The sequence below is a fragment of the Trichoplusia ni genome, chromosome 3 (assembly GCF_003590095.1).
Source record: "Trichoplusia ni isolate ovarian cell line Hi5 chromosome 3, tn1, whole genome shotgun sequence".
Lineage (NCBI taxonomy): Eukaryota > Metazoa > Arthropoda > Insecta > Lepidoptera > Noctuidae > Trichoplusia > Trichoplusia ni.
In genome coordinates this window covers 1,496,263-1,517,835 of record NC_039480.1, presented here as the reverse complement: position 1 = coordinate 1,517,835, position 21,573 = coordinate 1,496,263, and the positions used below count along the sequence as shown (strand labels likewise).

Here is a 21,573-nt window from a genome sequence, read left to right as displayed (position 1 = left end):
TATTTTTATGTTCGCATTTATAATTATTTAAAAGGTAATAAATATATTAAACACTGTTACAGTGGTAAAATCTCAATATGTTTAATTGTTTACGTAACGAATTCAATACATTTTCAACAGATACTGTGCACTGAGTGAGCTTTAGTAATAAGGTACATGACTTTTACAAATTGATAAATATATATGTAATAATAATATGTATATACTTATTTATATTTAGAGGTCACTTAATGCACACCCCCAGAAAATTATTTATTTCTAAATTAAAAAGAAATGACATACACTTACCTTTTTTTATTAAAACACTGCGAGCACTTACACTAAGTACTCGTTTGTCACACTTCACACTTAAAGATGCATCGCGAAGACTGCTCATTTAGATAAGCATTCCTGTTATTAGAACTCGTTAACCTTGACAAAGGGGTGTGATTGGTCAAATAGCAACCCGTGATGCTTTACTATGAAGCGAGATAGACTAGATGTGTGGGAGAGAGATAGCACTACCTGCCTGCAAATATTATTATGCACACTTGTCTTTTTCTGTCCTATTAAATAATTATGAAAGTACATACTTATTTTGTAACTTTATTAAAGAATTGTTTTGTGAACTGTACTTTAACTTCTTTTTTTTTATGCGGTCCACAAATACTACTAAAAAATAAGTATTTAATTGATAGGTGGAATTCGGGACCGCGGTCCCGGTCCCAAGAGCCCCACGACCCGAATTATTTGATAATTTCATAAATTGCAATAATTTTGGGAAATGAATACATTTTTAATGCCCGAAGTTAGGCATAGTTTTTAGTACATCGCTGTTATAATACAGCGATGTTTAGCTTAAGAAAGTTTACATAATTTGAAACAATTGTCAAAATAATAGATTTAAGCTAACACAGGCTTTGACTGCTTCCACATAATAAAAAAAACATAGAACAGTGAACCAACTTTTGGAACCTCAATACAACACCATCTTTACGATCAGACACGTAAGGTTTTAAAACTGGATATATTCTGCCTGAACATCCTCAAAATAGATAAGCCCATCAATAATGCACATTATAAATTAGAAACAGCGTTCCAAAACGAAAAATTCAAAGCATAACGCTCCGGTAATTGAAATCGGTAAAGTATAGGTCGCTGGTAAATCACATCGGTAATCGGTAAACCGGTAAGTCGGGCGGTAATTAACGATAAGACGCACCTCTCCGTGTCCGAGTAATGGACAACGCTGCCTTGTACCTGTAATAAGGGAGGCAGGGTGCTCGCGGACTAAGGCCGTGTTCACAAGCGAGCCTAAGTTGATACCTCACTGAGAATAAAGTTTGTGTTTGTTCTTTCAGTGAATCATATTTTATTTTAAAAAACCGTGCGTTTTACTCTCAATACCAGTTTTTATGTAACTATGTACACTGTAAGGAAAGCACACACAGGAAGTTTTGAGAATAGGGAACTTCAAAATTATTTAATAGATAACGAAACATCTTCATGAAAAAATCTTATTAAGAGATACCAAAAAATATGAACTGGCTGTTATGTATTGATAGATTGAAATTCATAAATATTTTAAACAACCGTTTGCCATTCACTAAAACGGGATATTCAGAGTACCCACTAAGAAAAGGTAGCAAATTCCATGATGCGTCATCCCCAGTGTGGAAGCCGCACATTCAGATAATAGCAACTTTTATCGGCGCGTACGCATCCCGCTCCTAAGATCGTTTACCCGCTATAAATTATATCGCGAAATTGTCGATAATCATCTACCAGCGAGCGATTTCATTATTCTGTCCTGTACTTATTAGCGATATGGCTTGTACTTAGTTTTATGCTGCAGCAACGGGTTTGGTGATAACCTTCTGGTGATATGGGAATGGGGATATGGGATTATTAGCTAAGTGGTTTAAAACTATCGGTGGGCTTGGCGGAGATTGTGTAGGAACTATTCGGAAACTTCAGTCCGAATTGTCTCTAGTCTAAAGTAGTAAAGTATAAAGTGTAAAGTAATCTTATCAATGAGTAAACTGAAAATCTTTTATTGTTGGATTGGATAAAGTCACGATCAGAAACCAGTCGGAAATCCAGATAAATAGATATGAGTTACCCTTAATTAATAAAAAAATATGAATCCTCCTCACGAAAGTTATTATATTGTGTGATTGTATGATTGTATTGTGTACAAATATTCTGCTGCTGCACTCCTTTTTTTGTAAAATATACAATCGCAAACATCTTTTTTTTACCACAGACCTTTACCAGAGACTTTAATGTTTTCCTTTTACACAATACTCCAAGGAGAGTATAATGTCAATCAATATGAATGGTTTCCAATGCCCCGAATGACATTCACACTTGAATTTATCGCAGTCTGCACTGGATTTTATATGATTCGTGAAATGCCAAGCCCTGATGCCTTCGAACTTTGACAAGACAAAACAACTGCCTGTAGGTAGAGTAGCGAACAACACTTGAGAGGGCTTTAGCAAGTATTTATTAATACTTGTAACGTAACGCAACATCACAGCTTTGAAGATAAGTAGCTTAAATATGTAGCTTTCTAAATACTGGCTATTTTGACTGCAATTCTCAATGCTTAATAGAATTTTTCGGTCAGAAATTTTCATGTGTTTTTAGAAACCCTTCAAAGGCTTCTATTTATCAATGATTCGAGGATACATAAATCGCAAACTTAAATAAAGTACCTAAGCCAGAAGCATGACACAAAAGTCAAGTAAAGCAAAATATCTACTTATTACTAAATTTGCGTCAAGCCCTTTAAAAACTTAGTGAGAGTTATCCACTGCCTCCACTGAAACACGTGTTCAGCGGCAACAAGTCGCTCCACAGGTGCCGAAGACACCCGTCCCTGTCTTATTAACCCCGCGGTAATCACACGAGACAGCTCCTTGAGACAGATTGATTGGCTCCATTCGAAGGGTGCTTAACAAGCTCCGATGCTTTTTACAAGATCAGAAAGGGTTAACAGTTCTTAATTGGAGACAAGGTGACGGGGATTTTTGGTGGCAGTTCCAAAGTTGGAATGTAAAATGAGCGAAACTTAAAAAAATATATCTGTGCCTAGCGAATGTTTTGTTTCATACTTATTCGTGTCAAGCTATTGTAGCTTCGTGATTATTACTGTAAAGTAGTTAGAGACAAGAAAATTTCGCATACCTGCTCAATTAATACAATGTATTTGAGTCATCTAAACAGAATTACCATCTTTAGTAAGACAAAGAAGTAGATTGTAGAGGTTAAAATGTAATAAAACTGTCAAGACTTACATCATTACTTTAGCCTAAATAAGGATGTGAAACGAGACTTGCCGATACCCGGACATCTCAACACCAATTACGACGATTATAATAAACCAATCAGCGAGCACCTGTCAATAATTACACGTGGATGTTTCAGTACGCACTAATTTCATGTCGGCATTGCAATCATGCGCAATTCACTCGATTTACTGCGGCTAATAGGACCGGCGCGGGCGCAGCCGAACCGCTGTCATTACCAACTATTACGTATCAAGAATTTTATTTAACCAAATTGACGGTACGTCGTAAAATTGACACGTGGTTTTCAATTAATTTATGTTTTACAAAGGTCTGAAGTAATATCATTTTTGCAAGCTTTTTGTGTAATTTGTGGTTTAATCAAAATGCTTATTTTACATAATTATACAGTGAATCTTTCGGGTAACATGGATGATGTTCTCACGAATTTTAAAAGTTATGTAAAATTGTTTGCTTTTTGGGAACGAACCTTTTTAGCCAGAGTAATTTTTGTAGCGTTTTTTTATCTGTTCAATGTATTACTCATTTTACTGAAACATCTATTTGTAACAACCCATTTTTGCAAAGAAATAAATGATTTGATTTGATTTGATTTGATTAGTGACAAAATATTGTTTTTCCAATTACGTATGAAGAATCGGGAATTAACGGCAAATATATTTGAACAACATAAATAGTTTCAAATTCCAAGCTTTTTCCCCCGAAACTGCCAATCCCACCTAGGCAATAACTATCTATAATTTTGTATATTAGGAGAGAACAGAGTTAACACGTCAATGCATCATAGCGGTCGTAACAGGTGAAGCCGGGGCGTGTCGTGTTATAGATCAAAATGGCGAATATCAAAATGTCGTTGCGCGTACGCAAGCCGCGGTGAATTATTCGTTCGTGATAGTTCACGGGCCGATTCCGATGCGATATTTATCTGGTATCGGGATGATGGCGATTTATCTTTCTTCCTATTGTTTATATGAGATTAGTTTCGTTTCAATGGTATTTAAAATATTTCAAAGATTCTTGGTTGGATTGGTTAAGGTTGATTGAACTATTACCTTCTTCTCATTCTCAATATCAAAACTTGTATTTTCCTCCTTGCTTAAATCAGAAAATCAAAATCAAAATCTAAGTAATTTTATCTATCAAAAATTATTTGTAGCGAAAAACACAGTTCAAATTAATCATAAAACCTCAAAGAAAATCAGTTTAATGTACTTGTATGTAAGTATGATTCCGCTTTTCGTCTTTCAGGTGTTATATTGAAAAGTTTCTTACTGTTAAACAGTAATTCCTGTTCTACAGCCGTCCACAAACTATTCACAATAGCTATAAGGCATGCGTACACCGCTATTATAATAAAGATACATTCTCAAACAATGACACTACGGAACACCTGTACAGGGTCGCGGCGACTGGTCACGACTGTCTTGCCGCAAAATGTACAGTCGCACTCAATATGTACCTATAGTATAGTAGGCTGTAACTGTCCTAGGGCAAAGGGTACTTCTTGTAGCGTTCCATTTAATTTTGTATTGAATGGGGAATTATGTTGGTTTGTATGAGAGAAATAATAGCTTGATCTGAGTGAAACTGGTATATACCATGAGAAAAATTATTTTAAGTTCCCTTGAAGTGAAGAAAGCACCTCCATAGTGATGAATAAACATCAGTGAAATATGTGGTTTTATTAGAAGAGAATTATTCATTCATAGATATAATTTCGAAATAAAAAATAGAACTTGAAACCTGGACTGGAACAAAAATGTAACAAAAAAAATGAAAAAAAAATCAAAATATTTCATCGCTTTTCGCAACAAACCGTTCTCCAAACGAAATGTAAGAACAGAAGGTCTCGAAACAAAACGTCCTCGTATCCGTATGTAATAGATTCCGGGACATAGTGACATTAAGTGTCGTTAGTTACTGGCCGCCAGTCACGAGCGCCGTGTCCTGGTGCCAGGACCGAGGTGCCGGCGAGATGGATGCCGCCAGATACCGATAATTGAGATATTGATGTACCGACAATGCATGTCAACACTTTTCGTGTGAACGAATTTGGGCGTTAATGTGATTCGCTTACAGTTTATTTTGCTATGGCAGTAATAAGTTATGATGAGAAAGTTTTGGGAGTAGATAAGTTTTGAGGATATGAATATGCTTAGCCAAAAGTTTTCTTTTACGTTTGGGATTAAGAGGAAACTCTGGAGTCGGTCTGCAATCCTCATTCTTACTACGAAGTACCTACTCCTTTATCGTTTCATTATTTTTACGCAGCAGAAATTCTGATAGATAACCCATCTGTAACCTTATAATCACATTTTAACCTGCAAACCATAAATAAAGCCGTTTCTTCACTTTACAGCAATTTATATTCAAAAATAAATATTATAATCAATTCGTTGACAATATTATAAGTATTGACAAATATGAGCATTTAAAATCCTGCTTCTAGATGTGGACCTGTTTTGAAACCTAAATATCTATGCGATGTGTCATCTGTCTGTAGAAGGCGATGTTAAAGCCCACACAGCCGTTAAGTATATAGTGCGTAGCTTTCCAAGTTACTGTCATACGTGACCAAAACAACATAAAGTAAGAGACGAAGTGTTCATTAAAGGATTGACCAATCACTGACACTCAACTGTATTTGTGGTGAAGATTTCTTGTTTTATATATTTCTACATGTAATCTAAGACGTGTTAGAAATACGTAGAAAGGAAAATTTAAACTCTCAATAAAGGCTAAACACCACGAAATCTAAATGCTACCTTTTTATTCGGAAAGGACACAAGAAGTAGTTTTCAAGCAAAACGGAATTTTTGATAAAGTTGAAAAGTAATTCTTTATTTACCAAGAAAATCATGTAAAGTGAACTTGAATGCAAATGTCAAGATAAAAAAAACAACATGCTTGGAGAACCATCCAATTTAAGAACATGAGCAGATATCGTAATTAGTTTAAACTAATTAAAACTCATCACCGAGAACCTCTTCGAAATGACTATAAGACGTTAAACACTAAATACTGTAATTTACGTGGAAACGTCTATAAATGAAGTTTTCCCATCGGTATGAGCGCCGTCACGGCCCATGATACGTACAAACCATGACAAAACCATAAGAGCCGCGTTAAACTACACGGTTCTAGCGGTAAACAGTATTGAAGGGCGCCGACGTCTCGCCAAGATGTTATTGATAGAATTTATCAGCGATCAAGTTCGGTGAGCGGTGTGTGGTGGGAGCGGTAGCGAGGAGCGGAGCGGTTTCAAACGCGGAAATGTTGAAATAGTTATGTTTAAACAAAGGAAATGAAAGTCAATAGAAGTTACGTAAAAGTATGGAAAATATGGAGAAAAAATATTACGCGTATTCACTTCAGTATTAGAAGCTTTTACGTATTCCACGTGCCTCTTAATTTAGAACAGAGAGCATAGTAACGAAGGGTTAAAAATAAACAAGTGCATTATAATTGATTAAACTTAAAAAAAAAGAACGATAATCTTAAACTAAACAAAGAAGCTATCATGATTCTAATCTCAAATATAATATTTCTTACAAGTATTGTACAACCATTACACTTTCAGCATCTTACTCAGTGTTACCCGCTTGCCGCTCATGTGTTAACCGCATCACAAAGTTGAGCTTCACATCGCGCGTCAAGGCGCGTTACGATCACGCTGTAAGCGAGTATACCTGGCTCCGGGCGACTTGTGGCCAAACACTGTTGCCGCTCATTTTAAATAGCTGCATCTTCCTCTATATAAATCCCTGAACTTTTATACATTGCGGCTATCAATATCTTTGATGTTTTCTTACGAAGATACGACTTCTAGTGCACTGGAGAATAAGTATCTATTACTATAATGTTCTTAGGGAAGAATTATTTTATATTCTTTTTTTCTATGCCTGCTGTTTATTCTACAACTCTCTCGGCCTTGACTAGGCCGACAATAATGAGTTTTTGAAAAACGAGTCACGGGTCAAGCTTGTGTCTCCTCCAGGAGAGGACGGCTGTCTTGTATACGGCAGTTTTGTCTTACTGCCTTTCAACTAATTCGCTGTTGTAAACTTGGAGCCTTTCAGTTAGAACCTACACATCCAATCTAAAATAATATAAACTCTGAACCCAATCAGATACATAACTGGTAAAGTCAAACGCAATTAAAATTATTAATCAAGGTAATAGGATATGATAATTTTCTAATAAATCGCCAGCACATGCGTCGCGTAGGAACGGGACGGGTGGCGCCACCTCGCGGCGGCGTGAAACACGAGCCAAGTGACACCGCACCTATCTATACGGTAATTAGATAAACACTACTTATAATGTAAATTATGAATCGGATGGCATTAAGTCATAAACATGGGTATGTTTCATCGAAGTCATGGATTACCGCTGCATCTTATTTTGAATAAGGATGAGCTAAGAAATTTCTCCAAATGGTAGATTTACCAAGCGTATTTTTTTTATGTTTTGGATCTGGGATTATGGTAATTAATTCTTTTAATCAAATCAACCTGACTGCACGGATAGCCGAGTGGTTAAGGTCACCACGCCAAACCTATACCGGGCGTATGGCAAGCATTTGCTGCTTTTCCTGAGTGTGGGTCGTTGAAGTTGAGTTGATTGTTGAACGTTTGTGAAATTTTCCGCGACACAAGGATTACATGCGGGACTAAGTTGTTTTAAGAAACAAATGCCCATGGAGAATAAAGTAAACCATTGTCACATTTTTTGACAAGCGACTCACTGTCCGGAGCTATCTTGATGAGATTAGTTCACAAAGAGCTGAAGTCATTGCCGCACTATTTACTGCGCCTGATCCGCACTCACTGAAGCGGAACTAAGTTATTGAGCGTTTTAGTTTAACTGATTATGTTCTCGTAATGAATGTGAATCGCGATGTAGGCTGGGACTATTGTGACTTGAAATATTTAAAAAGAAGAAATTTTGAAGTGATAAATAGAAAAATGTATTTTGTTAAGGAAATGCGTCGTCTTAATTCTATATTTGAATATGAATTTAGCTGGCATGCCTAAAAAAATTGAGTGATTACGTCATGTTGAAAACTACCAAAAATATAATTTACATAGTAAGTTTTGCGTTTCCTAAATAAAGGCTAAAAAGAAAAGATCCGCACAGTTCAAAAGCCTGCTTATAAAGGAATTATCATAACTTCAGTGGTCCATCCAACAGTTCATTTCCCTGCCTAGTAACATTTGATCACAGCGACATCTATTGCAAATAAAAGAGCATCACCCACTCAGGCTATCAGCGTCTCTCCATCACCGATACCATAAAGATAAGCCTATTCTATATTTATTTCAGTGTCCGTCTGTACAACGCCATCGCCGAAACGGTAACTCACGTCGCCAATAACAATTTATATCGATACCGAACGGTTATTGAATAGACCATCGATAAAGATTCTCGAAAATCGAGTTAAGTGAATACGGCTGCAACGATCCATTTTCACTCAATAAAATCACTTCTACACCTTATCATTTGAGAGATAAGTGCGTTTTTCAATTGGCTCTTTTGCTAATGATGGCAAAATTAAATTTGTAGTTCTCTATTAATAGGTGTTTCTAGGTATAATTTAAATAATTTATTGGAATATTTGTGTCGTACTAATAAACATGTCGGATCATCAGCCAGTGTTTTATACGTAGCTTTGTATATTGGATGATAATCGCTATGTTGCAGAATTAATCGGACATATTTAGCTTAGCCTTTTCATCGAATCGATTCTTACATTAAAAACGGGTTTGATTTTTGTAATCGATTACAGAAGGTTGAACGGCTGCTGAGTTATTTGATTAATCGTTTTATTATTAGTCTGAAATATTATATTATTTATTTGCTGTTTTTTTAATGTTGGAATATATATTTTAAAATCCTACTAAAATGACTTTCAGTTTTTCGTGAACATTATTAAAATATTTGTAAGCGACACTGATGCAATCATAGTTATTAATTAAAAACTTGATCTCTCCTTAGATTTGAATCTGCGAAGTTACGATAAGAAATCTGCTGCAACGATTATAGGGTCACTGCGACATGAGCAAGTTATTTGCCTATCTAAATTCCCATGATTGATCTACCTCTTGACCAATCTCCGTTTAAATCATGCTTACGATATAATATTACTTCACTAAATAGGTGTCAGCGACGCAAACCTGATGATAATTATTCACAAACTAATACAGGTGTAATTACCATTTATTAACAAGATGCAATTATAAACAACTGCCTGTTTAATGTTGGCTGCAAACGTTGGCCGTGTGAAAGTTGGATGTCTTTAAGGATTTGCGAGCTTCACCAATGATTGTCCCAACAGAGATTATTCGCAATTATTATTAATGGCCACTAAAATAATATCGTTTTATTTTAGATTACAAAATAATTCGTAGAAAAAAATATTAATTGCTATACGTCGCAGTTATGTTAGAAACTGCGGATAGATGGCGCTAGCAGGAACATGTTTATAGCTTTTTTTTGCCGTCGCCTTAACACGGTAACGGTTATGTTCTTAATTAGTCACTAACATCACTCAAGCTTATAGAAAGTCTACTATAATAAAATAAATCATTAATAATAATAATTTAATATTCACACAAGTCCTTATTCAATTAGCGACAAACTCAACATTTCAACAAATCAAAAAACCTAAAACCCACACCGTTTATAAATATAGATATAAAAAGCATAATCCACTTTAAATGTCGATAAATCAATCGATTTCGAAATCGATTTACATTTTTAAACATACAGAATCGAATACTTATCACTTGATGGTTTTTACGTTTGAGTTTCGAAGACGGCCTATCAGAATTATGGTTTTAAAATTGGAATCGAGTTAATAGGCTGTTGGGCCCGGTATTTATTAATATCGGCTATTGGCAATCGATCGATTCTACCGATGTGATAGTGAATTTGTAAGCTATTAGCACTTTATTAATATTATTTTATTTTACTGTTACGATACTATCGGTAGCGTCATGTTGAACGACGTTTTAAAGAAAATTCGATGTTTTACGGCCGTATAACCTAATATGGTTATTCTAAAACCATTACCGACGTATTAAGCTTTGATTATAGTTTTTAAAAGATTATGTATTGATATGGTTTCTTCAGAGCCAGTAATTATAATTTAATAGGACATTAAGTGAATGAGTAATGTTATGCGAAGTCTTTATGATACGGTTTTAATTATGAAAATATGATAATTCTTGTAACAGGTAGTTTTACATTCATAAATATAGTTATTATAATGCGTCTACATTTTTAGGTAAATCAGTCTACTAGGCTGCTTGAAATATATTTCTGTTATGGCTTTGTCTCATTTGTTAGAATGTTTAGGAATTATTTAATTAGTTAATACCTTAAATAAAATATAAATCGTGAGCAACTGGCTCCAGTGCGAACTATTTCGCATTTCGTCCTAAATCAATTTTCCTTGAAAGATCTATCAACAAAAGTCCCATAATTTAGCAAAACGGTTTAAATTAACAAATTAATAAGGCTGCAAAGTAAGGAATAATACATAAACATTAAACGATAGATACCACGCGACCGGATTCCTCCTATGCAAATAATAGTGAATTATACGCCACTCAAACATCACGCTACCGTTATGCAGACGTCGCTACCAATAAATTTATTATATTACAACTTAAATTTCATCCAATTTCACTAATTTCTTGGAAGTTTTGATTTTGTTAAAAAAAATAATTCCCATATGCCTTTGTTGTGGTAGCTTTTAAAGTATGAAAAGTGATTCTAAAACTCGATTTTGATTCCTAAGACTACTTTTTATTAATGATATTTGAAGTTGGTCTGAAACGATCGTAAATATGACATTTAACAGTTAAAGAATTGCCAGTAAAATAAATAAAAAATCTTGAAAGAGAAATATTTTAATCATATTAATTAATGTAAAATTCGAATTTAGAATCGGATGTCATTTAAACGAAAATGGCCGTCTGACTTATCAACGTCAAACGTCCGACGTTTAGTAACACAATTACCATAGATTAAAAAACTAAAAGTTTGACCCAAAAGCCATTTGAATACAGATCTATGGTGAAGACGCTGACGACACGTCGCGTTGACATTAATTAGATAGAACATGTTCTTATTTTATGATGGTTATAAATCCGTCAGTTAATGGATCCTAAATTGATTTTACATAAGCCACATTAATATTTTTACGGTGTATATTTATCTTTATTTTTTGGGATTCAAATGTTATTGGCGTGAAGTTCTTAATTCTAGTGTTAATGGACGGTATAATCGTTAAGAAATAATTTTGAACTAGAAAATGACGCTAAAATGATGAATAATTAATTAACTTTTTCTAATTAGCAGTAGGAATCAAAAATACCCATCCGTCGACCTTTTACATTTTATTATCTCAAACCGAAGGATTAAATTGAGTACCTTAAAATTTCCCGTTTTGCAAGCTCATATTGTAAGTATGGTAACCCCATACTACCTTGGGGTAAAATTTCAAAATACCTCTTCCCAGAGGTATCTAATATCTTGAGATTAGCTTCTGGACCAGGCAGGTATTTATTTGACATCCTGTTATATACTCAGGCGCAGCCCAAAGTTATCTGGCGACACTTTCCTTTGGACATGTGCTGTATCAGCTGTAAGTATGTTTGGTAATAATTTATCACGTAGGTATATTTAGGAAGAGAGCTAGCTTTTGCCGTCTTGAAGTCCATAAGAATGTCAGTTATCACGGATAAAAGACAGTGTTTAGTTGTTTACATATCTTTGTTACTCAAGCCGATTAACACCGATTTTATCTAAAACGAAGAGTGACTGAGTTGAGTCAGTTATAGCAAAGCCTTCCTGAGTGTCCAAACGCAACCTGGCTGAATGAGGCATCACAAAAACTGATGAAACGGCGATGAAATTCACCGTGAGGAAATTTGAATTTGCGTGTAGAACACAGCATTCAAAGCCAAACTGCCCTACAAGCATAGAGGGATGTTTCCCAGCAGTGGGACTATATAAGCTGGTATTATTATTAATTGGCGAAGATCCTTTTTTCCTCCAGTTGATTTACTCATACATTGCTACTGTTACACCTTCAAGTAAAACCGCAGTAATACGTGGTAGTGTAAAAACTGATGGCCGCACGTCAGTCACCGGCAGGCTGAGCGTAATCAGCCGTGAGCGTAATCCACTACTCGTGTTACAAGGAAAGGTGCTGTTCACATGCGATGCCAAATGGCAATGTATCAACAATTATTGACATTTACTGGTATACAAAATTAATTCTTTGTAATTTTGAAAACACACTTTGAAATCATCAAAAACAATAGTATATTTCGCACTGTTCTTTTATACGGTTAGTGGTATCAGTTAGATATTTATAACAAGTCAATTTATACGACGAATTAAAAAGTTATCGAAAGAAAAATTTACTTAAAAAAATATTAACGGTTTTATATATTAATGCCGAAACAAAGTCTACGTGGAATAAATTTTACCCGTCCAATATGACCGCGACCTAAGCTTATGCGCTTGCGCATTCTCCAGTTTCATTCATAAAGTGGCGTACAGCAGGATGTCGGGTCGCGTTACGAGGTCGCCGCCGCTCCTACTTACGATTACAAGCTTAACTGATTCCTTCAATACTCGCGTTATTTATTCACACATTAAGGTTTTCACACGTTTATAAAATGTCAAGTCTTGTACAAAAATGAACATTACAATCCCGGTTTTGATAGTTTGAACATAAGCTTCACAATTCGCGTCTTCAACGATCGTTAAAGTCACATTAACACGTAATTAGATCGTAAGATAAACAAATACATCGTAACTACTATGAAATACGATCAAAATCCAACATTATCAAAATGTTTAACAATGTGCAAGAACTGCAGGAGATTTCATAAACTAGCAGCTTCGTGTGGGGCCACGCGCACGGCGATTATATTTAACGACGTAACGCTAACTCGACAACTGTTTACGCGCGTTTATTGACAACTAAACTCACTTTACGGCCTCAGGGCAGGCCCTAAATCTATTCACTAAATGATTTATTCGGAATCATCACTTTTTATAGCCCTAACCGATAATTGGACGAAGTTCACAAAACCTGTTCAAACAACGGATGTATTTTGACAAGATTATGTTTTTATTACATAAAGTTTTATTATTTTACGGAAATCGTTTATCACAAGTTTATTGCGATCTACGGTTTTTTATAGTTCATAAATATTTGACTGTGGAAATAAGTTATTTAAGACAATAAAACTGAGTCTATTTTGCTTAAGAAGTGCCATTATAGTTTGGCTATTGAGTGCGTATTTTTGAAGCTTCTGTGGCAGTGACGTCACGTATTCTGCTCCCACGCCATCATTACATCGTTCTCGGGCTATAATCCTGAGCTCGGCTGTACATCAGCGCCCTTAATGAATAGCGACCAAATCGCCTTGTAAAAGTTTACGACTGATAAAATCAGTTATAAAACTCTATGAAGCCGTAAATTCAGCGGGCATCGGGCCGATCGTTTAAAAGACGGGAGCTATTCCGTAGTCTATAAATCAGGCGATCGGGTGTATTCGGGCCTATTCGGGACCGATCGTAAAGATTAACCGCGCTCAATGTTTGTAAACACTACTTTTATGCGGATTCGACAGATTTTTTTTTCGTGTTTTATGATCGGGGTTTATGAATGTATACACGCTTGTGGTTTGATTGATTCTGTTTTATATTGTTCATATTTATTTGCGTAAATCAACGCTGGCGATTTTTGTGATAGTTTTCCATTGAGATTTACGAAAGATTTATTTTTGAGTAGCATAATATATGGGTAAAAGGCAGAATTATCCAGCGGTTTTGTGACAAAAAAAAGTTAAGCAACAAACAATGAGTCCTTAATCATATCTGATTCATGTAACTAAAACTTATCATTGCTTTATCAGTAAGCAAAAACTTGTGGACAAAGGCCTCAAATAAAGTTCCCTACAGTTTTACAGCTATCTAATTGTACCTACTCGTAAATGTCTTTTTTATGACGCAACTCCTCACGCCCTAATCAATTTATGGACCAGTCTTCTTCACAAACTTCTGTCAAAAATAACAAAGGGTTGCCAATAAAAACTTAAAGACTGGAAGTCAGTCGTAAAAACAATGAAAGTGACTTAAAGGTTTAGTGGCCCAACATTTTGTTCTCAACAATTGTTCTCACATACATAAAAAAGCTAATAAACCGTCTGTCGGTTAAATGATTACCGAAACGCGTAAAATACGTCAAGCGGCCAACTGTTTAGGTTGTCCACCTTTTGAGGTTGCGGTACTGTAAATCAAGAATTTGAAAGTTACCTGCGATATTTTTTTTTAAGTTTCAAGCTTATGTGACATTTTACGAGTGTAGAAATGAAAATAGCTATAAAAGAACATTCGACCGACGCTATGACTAAAGATGTAAAGATTATTCTAAGTTCGTGAAAAACAATAAAATGGACTTGCCCTCCACAGACATTCCCACATATTTCAAGCAAACCTTTAAAGGTGGAGAAAACACATTCCTGAACCAGATTCCCCACACGCTAAGGTTATCAGCACAGCCATTATATTTACGCTAACTGGTCCACAGATTGCTAACAATAGTCCAAAGAGAAAGCCTGTAAATAACGCCGGGCAAACCATAAATTTAACTAAACTATGGATAGTTTTTATTATTTTATTGCATTGTCGGCTGTGATTGTGTCACGGTGATTTTAGGCAGCTGGGAGTTTTGTCTGTGGTCACTTGTTGGTTAAAGGGTGTTGAATTGGGGTTGCTAGGGCAGGTAAATTATGGTAATTGGAGAAGGTATGCATTGCATAGGAAGGATACAAAAGAAATGGTTAAGTTGAATGTTTTTGAGGAGGTCGATAAAGAACAGCAGGGTGTTCTTACAATCTTTTGGCGACTGCCACTGCAGATAGTGCAGATACAGTGAAGATGCAATAGTTTAAGCTGCTTGCTTTACCTCTATAAGAAAATTAGTATTACTTCGAAAACACCAAAATAAACCTTAACCAAGCCCTATACTTACACACACAAATACGATACAAGTCTAACAGACTAAAAACCAATATTAATACAGAGATACGTAGGTAAACACCAGATACTTGGTGACTATAAATTGATCAATCAGTCTAGAGCTGATAACTTTGTTTTGCTGTATCTAGCAATTAATCTAGTCAAGGTGATCGGTATTATCTAGGTCCAAGTATTAAGACTTGTATTGTGTAAGATTTTACGATTGCTTATTTACAACTTAATTTGGGAGATAATGTTTTGACTTGTTTGTTGTATAATTTATTATTTTATGCCGGCTTCAATAGTACCTTGTATGAATTGAAAAATTAAGATTTTGTTCTTAGTCTTAAGAGAAGATTAGTTTAAGGAATGGTCAAGATTTTCTTAGTGATAATAAATTGGCTCTGCAGTTTTTGCTCCAGGGAATATTTTAGATTCATTCTCTACCCAGTAAGTAAGGCTGGTGAAACAAGAGCTTGTGTATAGTGATGTCTTGTTCCAGTTCTCAAGCAGCTCGTCATCCCCTGTCACAGTGACGTCACTCCGTCAGGAGCGCGGCGCTGGCAGCGCGCGGCGCGACCCAACCCGCTCAGCGCTTTACACCCATTACAACTGACAAAAACCCGTATAATAGCGAAAATAAATATTATTTATCGCTTCACGGTGGCTTAGTTTCATACAAAAAGACCTATGAATTATTACTTAGTACATTTGCGTTTTGTATGCCACTTTTTTTCTATGGTCATAACTTAATATTTATTGCGAGTTTTAGTTGGATATTCAGAATCGTCACGTCACGGTCCCGGTTTCAATTGTTTGCTGCGACAAATTATTCGGACTGCAAATGCATTTTGAAGGAATTTAGACTTTAAAACAATGGGATAAGGGTGGTTAGAACTTGTAGTTACGGCACATTTATCTTTGTTGCACAGTGTAAAAAAGTCGTGTTGAGAACAGTAAGTCAACGAATCTATTTTAAGTTGGTTGTGATTAAATAGGCGTGGAATTACTGATTGTATAATTGGTGTGGCGGACTGGCTGCACTCTGTGAGAACACGCCGAGGTCCTTGCCCATAAATTGAGACGTCAAAATTTGAAACGGATGTCCTTGAATTGAATAGATATTATATTTAAATAATCGTGGTAATTGATAAGCAGGGCTATAAAACTATTTAATGAACAGGTAATTGAATATCATTACTAAGTTTTATTTATTAATCTTATTTGATTTTATCTGTATTCCAGATAATGTATCGAACGGAAATATTCCAGCATTTTATTGACTTCCAAGAATTCAGTTTCCTCAGTTAATGTTTAGTAAAAATGAGTAAATTAAAACGCGAATGTCGTATCTCAGCCATAGAGGATATAGAAAATTAGTTTGGAATGTTTGTCACTAAGTATTCTTAGAATTTATCGCTTTGTTAATTATGACTGTTGTTATAGAAATACGAAGTATTTTATTATTTAGAAGTTTACTGCCGCATCGCTCGTGTGTTTACAGATATGTGTTTTCCCTTACTCGCCAATGGCTGTGACGAAATATTGCATTACATTTTTAACTCCCATTTTTTATTTAAAGTCGGCCTTTTTTAAGATTTTCGAAACATGATCATGCACGACTATTCACGTGGCGGCAAAAATGCCATTCCTATGAAGGGGTAGCCCCAGAATACTGTATCAGTCAATTATTAAATGTTAAATTATTTTCTTTTAAATTGTAGAAGCAAGATTTGGCTCTACATGACACATAGCACCGCCTCTATACCAAAATTGCAACGGCTTTGTCGGCTTTTACAAAGTGGAACTTTTTTTAGGGTGTCGTAATTTTACGAGACTCCCAATAATACTAATAACAATATTCCTTCGTTAAGTATAACTTAGTTAAGCTAGACTCACCGTTTTCGTTCGTGTTGAGCCAACGGTAGGACGGGCGCGGCTGCTGTTTGGAGCGCATCTCTACTTCTCGCTCCACTTTACTTGCTGGTCACTCTCTCTCATCTGAAACAAGAGATGAATATCGTTAGGTCAAGCTTTACAAAAGGTTTTGTCAGTTTGGTTGTCCTAGTGACATATGGAGTTGGTGCCAGTATAGGGAAATGTAAGATCGTTGGTCCATGTCATCGGTAAACTCCGATTAATGTAATAGTTTACCTTTATTATTAGAAGGAGTAATGGAGTATATCAGTCAAGTACGCTATCTACAGGTGTTTAGTGTTGAAAAAAGAAAGAATTATAATAAATTGTGTTTGTCTTTTAGTGTTATTGCAATATTAAGGAAAAAAAGAGGATTTTTATAAACCCACCGCTTGAAAATTGAATATTTTCTGACAAACACTTTTGTATCACATTATAATTGACTTTTAAAAGATAATCTCAATCGGCTCCGATCACTTCTTAAAACCGATGAGTAACATCAAAAAATCCAATGGCTCAAGTCACTAAACACATTCGAAAATATTCACGATAAATTAAAATAAGAACCGTCATTAATATGAGGCAAGACACGGCAAGATATCGAGAGCAACATTATATTTGCCGTTGTCAAAATTCAAATTAAACCTTAATACTTTATCATTAGGGTTGTAAGTTCGCTTATCGGAGTGCATAACAACGTCGACAGTTTTATACAGAAAAATCTCGGAACTCGAACGATATGTCACAGAATTTATGAGAGCCGAGCGATGCCGGCTGACGTGTTTCGAGTGATTCGAATAAGCCCCTCGTAATAAATTCGATATCAAACAGACAATGTCGTAATGCGATACAGTGACGTGCGATGCCGTGATATCACCCTCGATTTATGACGGACACTGTCTCCCGATTACCATTGTTGGGCGTTTTTGATTAATTTTGTTTTGTTTAACAAGATACGCACACGGCACAACACAGATATAACAAGTCGCGCAGCACGTAGGTGTGTGCCCACTCCATTTGATGGGCCACTTTCAAAAATGTTTTAATGTACTATGTCATGTTAAATTATGGAATCGTGTGCTGTGAAAATACATAAAACGGTTGGTGTTAATGTAATTCGAGGTACCGGAACTGTATCTTATTAATACTTGCCTCTAATATGTAAGACTGTGTATAAACAGATGTGTTCAATAAATTTGCACGAACCGTGTTTTCTGGACAGGTCACATGTATTATTATTTATGTTAATTGCTGTAAAAAAGGCAAGTTTTGTTTGTCATTAATAAAACAAATGACTGAAAATATTTCATACTTGACAAGTACATACACGACTGTCTGCCAGAAGGATAGATGCAACGGAATGTCACGAGCTACGACCTAGACTCACGTACATATGTGTATCTCTCACAGTTTACATTTCATTTTTCCCTTAATTTAGTTCCAGTAACATTTACATTTTCTCAAACACGTAAACAACAAAGATCCATTATGCTGTAGCGAAGTTATGCTCTTACAATTTACAAAATGCGCCTAATTCCAAAAAAAACCCTTTTCAAACAGAACATCTTGTACTAAATAAAATCAAACCAAAAACAAACAGAATTAAAACCACAACAACCACTAAGCTAGCACACAATATTGTTGTGATTGACAGGCACTAAGGACAGTAGTTAAAGTCCCGAGTCAATTTTAAAAACATCAAAACCCTTTAGTGGACCGGTACCATAAACCAATTGTGAGTCCATCAATATGTGGAGTATATTTTTTTAATCGTATAAGGTATTAACGCGCCTTGTCTTAACGATTATTGGGGCGGTGGCTGTGAGGCGACACTGGACGGGTCCGACGGACATATTCCGCTAAAGCCTTGTAAATCAGTCACTGTAATGACGGAAATATACGGGAAGAGATAACGCGCGGCCGCGCAGCGCTTGTCCAACGAAAAAGCTTTGCGTACTTAAGAAAATGTGGAGTAGGAGATAGGGTTTGTAATCTTGTAAGTTTATGTTATCATAATTTAAAAGATTCCTTAATTGCTCATTTTATGTAGGTTGAAATTGAAACATTTACATTAATAAGTGTAATTAAAATGTAAGTAACTTATCTAAGTAAATTTTTTAAAATACTTAACAAATCAATTCTACCAATTGTAAAATGTAAACATGGTAGTTATTTGTTGATGTTTACATGCAGCTAAATAAACATACTGAAGTGACAATTGTGATTTAATTTCCTGTCATTCCGGTGTCCGAGTGCATGAGATTTACAGCGCACAAGTGACAATACGGCCGATGAAACTTGGCGCCTTGGAAAAAGGATAAAGATTTTTAAGAGCGAGATCAAAGCATTCAAATTAGTTGTGTAAAACAGAGATAGAAACATTTTGTAGCTCGTTCCGTATATGCCAAGTTACACTGGGCGCACTGTACGAGGTTACAACCTCATCTCGCGTACATTGTACCTTGAAACACTCACCGGGCGCGGCCGTAAAGCCTCCCCGTATGTTTCCCACATTTATAGTGTCAATAAAGAATCGTCGCCCGATAACACACTTCAAGGGCAGTGCCATAAACTCCATACTATAGTGTTATTGGTGACTCGATTTATACACGTTTTTTTTCTCCTTACAAGTCCCAGACAATTTATTAAGTGGTTCCACGGTGATCGCATTTTTCTGTTTCTTTGATTAAACTTATTTGATTAGAGTAGGTATTAATTGGTCGTAAACGCTTTTGTGATCATATAAATTCATGCTTTTTATTATAACTTTGATTTTTAATATCAATATATCTCTTTTATGATTATAGAATTCAAGTCTAAAATCAAGTGATTTGTTAAAAAGCTATTAATTAGCGTAATAAACAAGAATATGTTTTATTACTATAATAAAACAGAAGTTACAAACTTGGCGTATATTTTCCTTGACACCTAACGCCATCTAGTTTTCAAGGTGAAACTATGTGAAGGACGTTGAACGAAAGTTTGAAGATTTAATGAACGTTAATCATGAATAACGTGAAAACATGCTTAGCAAGTATTTTGTATGACTCACATAAATAATAAAAAGGTAAAAGTAATATTAATTATGCGTCAGCACGACTTTTTATGTCGAAAGAAATAGCGCCACATCACATGCTCAACCATTACTTTTTTATGGGCTTTTAATGGTGTGCGCATATACCAACTGGACAAGTTTGAAGTAAACACTCATTTTAATAGAATAGTAAAAAATAATACGAAATGTATATTTTATAAAGTATAAAATTACAATCACTGAAATGTCATTAAAAGATTATAAAACAAAGTTCATTTTACATTTGTAATCCAGTCAAGTATGTTCGAGTTAATTAAGTAAAAATCCAAAAATTTTTTTGGTATGAAGCATTGGCGATCGGGCATCAGCGCACAGTGGGCAGGTGCCGCTTAGGAAAGCCATATCGGCTGTCAAAAACTTGTAAAATATCGCCGTTCCTCGTCGGAGAGCCGCGGGCGTCGTGCGTCCCTCACAAAGATATCTGTAAGATTTATTCAGCCGTCTACAATAGGGAACGTTTTAATTCTTTTCATATGCGACAGATTTATGTACGGACAGATGCGGCGGGACCACTGTGCCGACTTCAGATAACGTGTTGCCACCCTTTTCGTTAAAAGTGAACGAATGTTTGTACGATAGTAATGTTGGGCTAGGTTGGGAAGCTTTATTGAGTGCTTTACGCGTTTGTGAGATACGATACGTGTGAATTATGTTGCGCGATGCTCGATAGAATTGCCAGAAAAGTTAGAAACCTTTGTGAGACAATGATGATGATAAATACATTTCGACACAGTAGCTTAAATAGCACAAATGACATGTTTGGTGGAAAAATGACTGGTTTTGATAGATATGTTTTTAATAATATTCAGCAAAAGCAAGCAATGTTTTTATAAAAATAATAACGAATCGTAAAACATTGGAAACAGAATGAACAATCAGAAAACGTCTCGTCGCCGTCTCAAACACAATTTCAATATCAATATTTTAATACAAAAACATTCATACACCACAATGAAAGTTTTGAGTAAAAGTGCTTCGCATATTTGTGCTATTGTGCTCTTCTACGTATTCTTAAATTATTGTAACATTGTCCCGAGTGACAATAGCGTAATTTATTGCGGTCTTTGTCTAAAATTGCACAAATTGTACACTTTTAGTAAACAAAAACTATTTATACTTTTTATGTGCTATTCGCAAATTTTTCAACAACTGCTGCGCAAGTGAAACACAAGAGCCCTTTGTTTTAGATTTCTTAGAAATAGATTGATCTATTCATATCTA

General features: G+C 35.4%; 1 protein-coding gene across 1 annotated transcript in view; it reads right to left on the bottom strand.

The window, feature by feature from the left end:
- LOC113508816 (protein tiptop-like) overlaps nt 1–21,573 on the bottom strand; it is a 223,506-nt gene that overhangs the window by 157,971 nt on the left and 43,962 nt on the right. The window contains exon 3 of the mRNA XM_026891944.1: nt 17,241–17,342. Within this exon, the coding sequence (XP_026747745.1) occupies nt 17,241–17,298 (58 nt within the window). The 5' untranslated portion in view covers nt 17,299–17,342. The remainder of the gene's footprint in view (nt 1–17,240; nt 17,343–21,573) is intronic.